This window comes from Cucurbita pepo, chromosome LG02 (genome assembly GCF_002806865.2).
Source record: "Cucurbita pepo subsp. pepo cultivar mu-cu-16 chromosome LG02, ASM280686v2, whole genome shotgun sequence".
Lineage (NCBI taxonomy): Eukaryota > Viridiplantae > Streptophyta > Magnoliopsida > Cucurbitales > Cucurbitaceae > Cucurbita > Cucurbita pepo.
The window spans coordinates 13,428,734-13,438,702 of NC_036639.1; the positions used below are offsets into that span (position 1 = coordinate 13,428,734).

General features: G+C 38.2%; 3 protein-coding genes and 1 non-coding gene across 4 annotated transcripts; 2 read left to right on the forward strand and 2 right to left on the reverse strand.

Annotated features, from left to right (window-relative positions):
• The first annotated feature begins 2,057 nt into the window (after positions 1 to 2,057).
• LOC111789334 lies at positions 2,058 to 2,789 on the forward strand. Its single transcript, XM_023670067.1, has one exon. The coding sequence runs from the start codon at positions 2,171 to 2,173 to the stop codon at positions 2,705 to 2,707; it is 537 nt and encodes a 178-aa protein (XP_023525835.1). The 5' UTR covers positions 2,058 to 2,170; the 3' UTR covers positions 2,708 to 2,789.
• Positions 2,790 to 4,031: 1,242 nt separating this feature from the next.
• TRNAS-GCU lies at positions 4,032 to 4,113 on the forward strand. The gene has a single exon. It is a non-coding gene; the product is annotated as a tRNA-Ser (tRNA).
• Positions 4,114 to 4,213: 100 nt separating this feature from the next.
• On the reverse strand, positions 4,214 to 4,885 carry LOC111787767. The gene has a single exon (XM_023667813.1). It carries the CDS (start codon positions 4,840 to 4,842, stop codon positions 4,414 to 4,416), a length of 429 nt encoding a protein of 142 aa, XP_023523581.1. The 5' UTR covers positions 4,843 to 4,885; the 3' UTR covers positions 4,214 to 4,413.
• Positions 4,886 to 5,841: 956 nt separating this feature from the next.
• On the reverse strand, positions 5,842 to 7,671 carry LOC111787753 (AAA-ATPase At4g25835-like). The gene has a single exon (XM_023667798.1). It carries the CDS (start codon positions 7,569 to 7,571, stop codon positions 6,018 to 6,020), a length of 1,554 nt encoding a protein of 517 aa, XP_023523566.1. The 5' UTR covers positions 7,572 to 7,671; the 3' UTR covers positions 5,842 to 6,017.
• Positions 7,672 to 9,969: the final 2,298 nt, after the last annotated feature.

The following is a 9,969-nucleotide window of genomic DNA, read 5'->3' on the forward strand; positions in this document are numbered from 1 at the left end:
TTCCATTATAACTATTTTAGAAAAAGATAAAAAGAAAAAAAAATTATAATTTTAAAAATATACAAAATGTTTGAGAAATATTGGGCAACTTTTCTTTTCTTTTATTTTATTTTTCAAGTATATATTTTTTAATTGGATTTGAAAATTTCATTTAAATTACTCGTGTGGAGTGATTAGGGTTAATTAATGACCTAACAACCCACATTAGGGTGAATAGACACGTGGCAAAAATTGATTGGAGTATTGATGTGAGAGAGAGAATTTTGAGCATGGAGAGGTCAAATCCACTAGATTTCTTTGAGCCTCCAAAACCTTTTTCATTATCCCAAAACCCCCAAAAAAGAAAAAGAAGATCAATATAATTAAATGGATTTAGTTGGATTTCAAGGAATTCTTTGAGGGTTTCTTTATCGACCTCTCTCAAAATTGTAATCGGATGACTCGTAACAACATTAGTTCTCTTATTGTTTGTGTTATGTGTCATAATCGCACTCTTGATGGCAGCAGACTTGCGATTGTACGGCACTCACTTTCCAACAACAAGTGAGCTAAGTCAATTCGTTCTTACATCGTCTACGGCCAAGCGACGTATGCTCGAGCCTTTTGCCTCGGTTTAAGAGAAGGTTTTAGAAAACGAGAGCAAAGAGAGATTTTGAAATAGACGTTATATAAGCAAGCAAGAGAGCAGCAACAACGGCTCACAGTATATAACCTTGGGTAGGGAGAAGTTGACAACTAGTCCTATCCTCCTACAGTACATTACGAGGCATTTCATGTTTGGTAGGCCTAGACATGATTTTTCTGAAACGTCATACTCCCTATAAATACAAAAGTAAAACACTAGAACATGGAAAGACATAAAGGGTTTAGCTTGTCATGGGCATGCGGCCATGAACAACACGCCTTGGACGAGCATGACCGTGACACTATGCTCGTTCTTCGTTTACACAACTATTAGTCACATTGTGGAGGTAGGGTTCGTAAGTATAACGGTCAAAGTCTACCGTTTACAGATATTGTTTATTTTGGTTCGTTTCATATCGTCAGCAATCTTACCGTTGCTAGTAAAAGATCATACCCTTGAAGTTTCGTTTCCTTTCCAATCAAGGTGTAATCTCGCACTAAAGACTCCTACAAGTACACTCTTAGTACTACTCTACTCAACACCATATCATGTAAAATTTACCCAAAACTTGTGAAAGGAAGGTAATAAAATGGTAAAAATGAGAGTAGGGAATAGGGAGAGGGCGTAAGGAAGAGGCAGTAAAAGTGAAAAGGGAAGGCAATTATTGGAGGGCATCATCGAGCATCCCCATGCACTCACACTCTGTATTATCATGTCTGATGGGATGCTCAGTCGGCCGTGTACGGCCATCTTCTTCGTCCTTTTAAACTTCAGGCCTCCATGTTGCTTTCAATGTCTACTTAACCAAACAAATTAACTGTCCTGTCAATCAGTCAAAAATTTAAGATGACTTGCAGTTCAATGGGAATCAAACATATCTCATGCACCTGCAGTTCTTAGACCAACACCTATCTGAACCTGGCTCAAACGACAGACAACAGCCAACAAAAAAAGTGGTCAAGTTTTGTAAAACCTTTCTCGAGACCAACGAATTAATGAACTCGTTACGAGCTTTCAAGTCTATTATTAGCCGATATTGTCAATTTTGACTCGTTTTTTACAATTTTAAAACACGTCTATTAACAAAGGTTTTCACATCTAACCGGTTGTGATCTCACCCATCATTCATGAAAATTATTATGGTAAAAAAAATTGAATTTTAAAGAATCGCCTAACTAAGGTGACAATATAATAAATATCATACGAAAAAGTCAGATATGAGTTTGTTGAGTATTTTATAAATATATCAATTAAATGTCAACTATATCTTAAAATATTTAATTTTTAAATCTCCATTATCACATATTGTAATTAATATATATACATATTTATTAAAATAATTAAACTAGCCAACTAACTTAAATATATATTGAATATGTTAAAGGTTGAAATTCGGGAAAAATAAATAAATGGAGGTAAATAATACAAATAAAACGGTAAAAAAAAAACCCATTAATACGCTTCACCTGCCCTTGTCTCTTTTCCATCGAGTCATTTCTTCAAATTCAATACACAAAAAACAGAGCAAAAAGACACGAGAGGCAAATGCTGAAGCAACATTTCAGCCACCGCCACCCACTCACCGCCACGGCGGCGGCGGAGGACGATGGAACAATCTGCTCAGGCTGCGAGCTCGGACTTTCCGGCGTCGCCTACAAGTGCACAAAGCCTGACTGCGAGTTCATTCTCCACGAACTCTGTTTCGCCCTTCCGTCGGAGATCCACCACCCCTCTCACCCAAAGCACCCTCTCATCCTCACTGGATCTCCGCCGTACGATGGCGGCGAGTTCGCCTGTGACGGATGCGGCGACATTGGCTCCGGCTTCATCTACCGGTGCTCCCGGTGCCAGTTTGACCTGCATATCCACTGTGCCGCCCTGCCGGAAATCATGGCCGGAAAGAACCATGGGCACCCGCTCCGGCTTGAGTTCCGTTCAAAGGGGAAGGGATTTCGGTGCGGTGTTTGTGAGGGAGGATTTGGGAATGGGTGTTGGGTATATTACTGTGGGGATTGTGATTTTGGAGTTCATGTTGACTGTTTCGTGGCTGAAGATGAAGGGGAAGAGGAAGAAATTGAATGATTTTAGCTGCTGAAATTCACTTATTTTTAAACTATTTTTAGACAAATTATGAATTTACTCCTTCAATTTTGATCGTTGATCATGATCTTGTTTGTTGTTTGTTTACTCTATGTAACTATTTAATTATGCACAATGTACTAATAACAGAGATGAGCAAAGAATTAAATTCCTTTCCAGGCCAATCTCACTACTAAGATAGTCACTCCAGAGGTTGCACAGCGGCTTTCAGCTCCGCCCGGAGAATCCTGCCCCCTATCGAAACCCCAATTAACAATTGGGGGCAACTGATCGAAGTTCCGCACTGAAGTACTATTCTATTCAGGAGAACTCACTCGTTAAGTGTGAAAGAGGACAAATGCAACCCGCAACGTTAAACTATTCATGTGACTGCGAGCTTGCACAACTCGAGCACAGCAATTTAATAGCTAATCATGCGGGCGCTCGATTAATAGCTAATCATGCGAGCCTCCATTCAACTTTACTCTTGTACCTCAGACATGTTTTATTTTATTTTTATATTAATTACGAAAAAGAAGCATATATTTGACCATAAATTAAAAAAAAAATTAAATGCACCAATCAAATAATTTCCATTTAAAAAAAAAAAGAATAATTCAAATAACAAATACAAATAATCTCAAAACCAACCCTGAATTCTCACAAATTACATAAATTACCCCAACCTACTTTTTTCACTTTACATAGCTACCCAATCCGGCCCAATCGGACTCGATTCAATCCGATCGGACTCGATTCTCTAAAACCTGCCGCCGTCATCGGAACGCTCCCGGTGAATAGGCGACGGAGTCCGAACTCTCGGCGACGGTGACAGCTCGCCGCCGGAAGGCATGTCGGAAAGAGCTGCTAAAAACCGGCGAATACTGACGGATCTCGCCGGTTTGAAGCTGAGAGATTTCAATTTCTGGTCCTTAGAGAATAGATCAGAGGATTCGGAGAGGATAAAATAAACAAGAAGTTGAACTAAGAGGAACATGGCGATTTTGACGAAGAACTCGCCGGCGTCAATTTCCAAAATAGGCATCATGATGGAGATTTAGAGTCGCAGAAAGAAGAGGAAGAAGAGCGGATTGTAATTGGATGAAAAAGAATGGAGGTTTGAGCGGGCTTTTATAGAGAGGGAAGGTAGCGGCGATGGTTGTTTGACCGTCTGGCCGCCATGTTTGGAACAGAGAGCTTGATGGAAGGTTCCAGGTCTTGGCAAAACCGTGTTTCGTTCGGTCATAATATCCATTCATTTGGGAAAGTATCACCGACTATAAAAACTTTTAATTAATTCTATAGAAATACATGAATATGAACAAAAGTCGCTTTGGCCGAGTGGTTAAGGCGTGTGCCTGCTAAGTACATGGGGTTTCCCCGCGAGAGTTCGAATCTCTCAGGCGACGATATTTTCTTTTTTTTTTTTTTCTTAAAAGATCAAAAGGTTGAAATGTTACCAAATTAATTTTGATGAAAAAATATGTTCAGAGGATGAAGAACACAAACTTCAAAGTAAAAGTTGTTCCTAAATTTCGATTCTCTCTAGAAGCTTAAAATCGAATTCGCTCCTTCCACCGTTAACAGCGAATCAGAATATATTTTATTGTGTAATCAGATTCAAACATATTCATATCCGTAACAGACAGACAGACAATTCAAAATTGGGGAAAAGAGGAAATGGAAACGGCAAACCGTGGAAATCGCGATTAGGCCGAGGATTGAGCGAGTTTGGAAGCTTCCAGATCCGCGGCTTGCTTCAGGAAACTCTGATCGTCGTCGCTGAGCGCCATCTGAATCGGAGACGAGCCTAATCCATCGGCGATTGCGAGCAAGATGTTCTTCATCTCCGTCCGAAACTCATCCGCATCGACGCTTCCGCTTTTGTCGCAATCGAACTGCTCGAAAATAGAATCGTAGAGTTGAGTTAATTGCTCTGGCGGAGTAGCAACGTCGACACCAAAATGAGTCTCGATTAGGCGGAGCGTCTCGAAGGCCTTGCGGAGCTCCGCTCGAGAGAGAACACCGTCGTTGTTGAGATCCAGAGCGGCAAATGCATCTTCCACGCTCTTCTTGAAATGAGACTCGTCGTTCACGAAGTTCCTCACCGTCGATCCGTCTATTACGACCACCGTCATTTTTTGTTCTCTCTCTTCTTCTGTGACTCGGTGACTCAGTCCTGAGATCAACTTTGAAATCAGTTCGTTGGGCTTTTATATTTATAGGGGTGGGGACCACATGAAATTGTGATAAAACGAAAATTCCGCTCCATTTTTTTTTCTTTTAAAACTTAGAATTTAATTTTAAAGGCTAGAATCAGTCTAAATCCAAATATATTTACCATTTTTTTTGTATTTATATAAAATAATTATAAAAGAATATTATTTTATTATTATTATTATTATTATTGGTAATAAAAGGGCAAGTTATTCATGTAAATGCAACAATTATTATATGCATAAAGAATAAGGAATAAAACACTTGTTAGGTTTTATTACAATAAATTGGAGGGTAGTGTGAAAAGGACTTTATTGTTTGCTAAACAATATTTATTCATATCTTAGTTGAAACAGAATGGAACAATTGTGTTTGTTTGAATTATAATGAGTTGAAATTCTTTTACGGTTAAAAAGCAAGGAATAGTTCCTTCTAAAAAAAAGACCTTCTGTAGCCCATCTCATCATTCATTCGAAATTCTTTCTTATTCAAATTTAACGACTCAAATCTAACGCTAGTAGATATTGTTCGCTATTAGCATATATTGTCGTATCGTCGTCACCCTCACTACTAGTAGATATTATATATTTTAGCTCGCTACGTATCACCTTCAGTCTCATAGTTTTAAAAATGCGTTGGTTATGGAGAGATTTTCACACCCTTTAAAGAAAAACTTTGTTTTTCTCTCCAACTGATGTGGGATCTCGTAGTAACAATTAAATACTTATGAGTTGTTGATATTGTCGCATGATGTCATATGTTTTAAGTTAAAGATCGACTCTGATAACACTTCTTAGAAATAATTCTTAAGGGTATGTTTACTTTATACAACTCCACACCTATAACTTTGCTTTCTTTGATCTTTTAAACGCTTAAAATTTAAATTATAAATTTGGTCTATGCGATAATGAGAATGTTACAATTTAGTTCGAATTAATTTTTTTATATAATTAGATAAAATATTCATAAATAATCTAAGGCATTATTTATGAAATTTTATCCAACCATAAAAACTAAATTCAACCGTTACGTACAAACTTACCAAATTCGACCAAATTTATAATTTAGACGGAAAAAAAAAGGTCGAAGAACAAAGTCAAACCCCTGTCCTTCCAGAGTCAGACTTAGTCAATGACCGAAGTCTGACTAAAAAATTCACTTTTTTATCCATTGCTGATCCTTCTTTCCTCTTCTTTCCCACATACTTCCCCGGCGACGAATACCAGTTCTCCGGCGAACCCACCACCAGCACACTTTCCGGCGACCTCAACACCATTTCTTCATACTCTGCCACTGCCGATCGTGTACCCCCACCGGCCAAAACCCTCGCCTGCAGGGCGGCGACGACCTCCCTCATCGCCACGTCGACATCACGGCGATTCCTCAGCAAAATCTCTCCAATTTGCGCCGGCGTCAGCCCACCGCCGGACCTTATACAGCTATCAACGACGTCGAACAGCGCGTGAGACTCAATCTTCAAATAATTCCTCACAAGAGACCGAAATGCCGCCGGCCCGCACGTACCTAGGCTCACGTGCACGTCCATTCGCCCGCACCGGACTAACGCCGGATCTATCTTTTCTCTGAAATTCGTCGTGAATACAACGATTCTCTCTTCCCCACAGCACGACCAAAGCCCGTCTGTAAAATTCAAAAGCCCTGACAACGTCACGCGACCCATTTCTTCCTCGTGATCCTCACGCGCCGTCGTCTTCAAACACCGATCCGCCGTGAGATCAACAGAGCAATCAATATCCTCAATCACGATCACCGATCGGTTTGTCGTCTGAATAAGAAGCGACCGAAGCTCAGAATTATCAGAAACCTTCGTCAATTCCAAATCATAAACATCATAACAGAGGAAATTCGCCATTGCAGCAATCAAGCTCGATTTCCCAGTTCCGGGAGGCCCATAAAGCAAATACCCACGTTTCCACGCGCGGCCAACTCTGCTGTAAAACTCCTTTCCGGCGGCGAATGCCTTCAGATCATCCATAATCTGTTTCTTCAACTCTGTTTCTAATGCCAGAGTTTCAAACGTCGAAGGGTGTCGGAAGGGAACAGAAACCCATCCGGAATCATAAGAGCTTCCATTTCCACTGTTGGTGAAGAGCCGCCGCTCACGGGAGGTCCGTTCGAACTCCGCCGCCATGGAGGTGACGTGATCGAGATACAGAGGAAGGAGTGTAAGGCGGTGGCGCTTGGGGATTTTGAGAGAGAAGCTTCGTTTCTCATCCAACGAATCTTGAACGGTTTCCACGTGGTGGGTCCACGAAAATCGTTGGCCGTTGAAGGTGTCGTGAATGGAGTTATTCGGAGCGACAGTGAAGGAGATTCTATTGGAGGATTTGGAGCGGGAGAGGGACAAACGGCGGCAGGCGGCGGCGGAGGATGAGGAGGAGGAGGAGGAGGCAGCGGTGGTGGGGTTGTGGAGGGAGTTGAGATAGAGAGTAACATGGCGGTAGAGTTCATTGTGGTCGACGGAGCAGTAGCCGTTGAATTCAGGGACGTCGAAGTAGGAGAAAGGGGTGAAGAAATCTTGAAGGGATTCGTAAAGGGAATGAAGAAGGGAAAGGAATTGGGAAGGGAGAATGTTTTGGAGGACAGTGAGAAGCCCGAGAAAAGACCATAATTGAGAGAGAATCTCCATTGTTAGGGTTTTAGAGGTCGAAGGAAATGACAGAGGAGGTTGAAGAAGATGAAGATGACGAGGGTTTTTGTTGAGGGAGGGAATGATGTTTAAAAGAGAAGAAAGTGAAAGAGAACTGACAAAAGTGGCTGTTTAATGTGCGGATAAAGGTAAAAGGGATGAAGATTAACCCCACCTCTCAATCTACTTTTTGTTTTGTCCATGTCAATCTCTAAATCATGATTAGTTTATGATTCATACGAGTATAACGGTTCAACCGAGCTCATCTTTTATCAAGCCAATTCAAGCATAGTTCAACTGTATGCTATAGTATAAATTAGGTATAGACGAATTTAGAACTACAACGATTGCAAATTATATTGAGGATTGTTGTGTGGGAGTCATACGCTAGCTAGTCGTAACGAGTACGCTACATTCCGAGTGAAGGGTAGGTTTAACATGAACTGTTTTTTTGGAAATTGATTTGTATTGGAAGTTGGGAAGTGAGTGAGTGAGTGAGTGTGATGGATGGGCGGCGGAGGCGTTGTAGAGCGACGAGGGCGCGCGGCATTGGGGCGCGCGCAGGCGACACGGGCGGCTTTTGCTTTTGGTGTCGCAGCGCTGCGTTGGTGCTTTATGTTTTTCAAGTGTTCCCTAAGCCCTTTTTTTTCCCTTCTTTTTTTCACATCTCAGGAGCCGTTTGATAACGTTTTTATTCACTTTTTTTTTATTTCATTTTTCCATTTAAAATAAATATAATATATAAATTTTGAATATTTAATTTTAAACCTATTTTCCTATATACTTTATTATTATTTTTTTATCAAAATATAAATAAAAGTAACTAAATTTTGCTCTTATTAAATTTTCATTAATTAACCACCTACTAATTTTAACAAAAAAATAAAAATAATAGCAAACATAAATAAATTAATTATTAATACGTTCAAACCTATATATATGTTTTATAATTTATAAAAAAAAATATTTTTAAAAAAAGAATATATCCATAATAATTGTTGGGTTGAATAAAGATCTTTATTTCATTTCATTTGCTTTAAAAGGTGTAAAGTTGAATGTAATTTATGGGTTTAATTTGAGAGAGCTTTTAACTTTGTTAAGCAAAGTTTGCATTTTTATTCCACTTTTTTTAAGAAAATAAAATAAATTTTTTCTCTTAAAATGGTAATGGAGAAAGAACAAATTGCGTCGAGAACGTTGCATTCCTTTTCTCTTTACCCTTTGTTCTTTATTCTTTGAGCTCCTTTAACTTTTCTTTTTAGGTCTAAAAATGGTTGAAAATAATGAAAAAGAAAAAGAAAAAGAAAAAGGTAAAGTGGAAGAGGAAAAGAAATTAGGGTTTGGAAGTATAAGTGGGTGAGTTTTACCTAATCATTAACCAAATATTTGATGATATTGAAAAACCCATAACTTTGTTTATAAGAATTAGGGTTTTTAGAGGCTTGTAACCCAAGTTATTTAGGGTAAATTAATCTAAAAAAAGGAATTTGAATGGTAGCTTACAAGGAGCCCTCCACTATAAGTCAAGCATTAAATTTCATACCTTGAGTGCCATTCCTATCAACCAATTACCTACTTCTTTTATACTTAAAAAGGAAGTTAAACCGCATGACCCAAGAATCTAATCGATACGGATTATCCGACCAAAATTATAAATATTGGATTGGATAATTTTTTTTTTTTTTTTGGTTGGGTTGAACTTTTGAAGAATCGAAAAATTCAAATAGATTCTCAGGTAGACATTCAACCCAATCTTACCCTATTCTTAAAATTATAGAGTTGGGTTGGGTTGGATTGGGTTGCGTTATGAATTCTATTTAAGTTGTTCGAGTCACTAATCTAATTCATTTAGAATCTCATATTAGTTTATGAGAATGTTTGCTTCACCATGTGGTGTGTCGAAGTTTTCTATTTATAATTAAATAAATTACAAGGATATGGAAAAACTAATAAATGGAAAGAACAATATACGGAAAGATACTTATGCACTTATGCTAAGAAGATAAATATCTGTAATAAAATATCAAATATGATAGATAAGGTAAACTATAGTATCCTTACCCGTCTAAAAGAATTTTCTAACTCAATTCAATTTAATTCTGAGTCTAATCCTAAATAATATGAAAAATCAAAGGAAATGGATCGTATAAATATATAATTACATTCAAATATCCTGACTCCAGCTGATGTCATTATATTAAAAAATTTACTAGGGTGGGTGAATAGCTATTTAACAGTAATAAGCACCATAAATGAAACACTAAAACGTGAATAAGACTATATTTTGAAATTTTCAAAATTTTTAAAATAACAAACTTAAGTCAATGGTAGTTGGAAGTTGAAGAATCCCTTTCTTTTTGGAAAGTAAAAAAAAAAAAAAAAAAAAAAAAAAAAAAAA

Coding starts and splice junctions, on each gene's coding strand:
- LOC111787767 (XM_023667813.1), bottom strand. CDS start 4,842: ATGACGGTGGTCGTAATAGACGGATCGACGGTGAGGAACTTCGTGAAC.
- LOC111789334 (XM_023670067.1), top strand. CDS start 2,171: ATGCTGAAGCAACATTTCAGCCACCGCCACCCACTCACCGCCACGGCG.
- LOC111787753 (XM_023667798.1), bottom strand. CDS start 7,571: ATGGAGATTCTCTCTCAATTATGGTCTTTTCTCGGGCTTCTCACTGTC.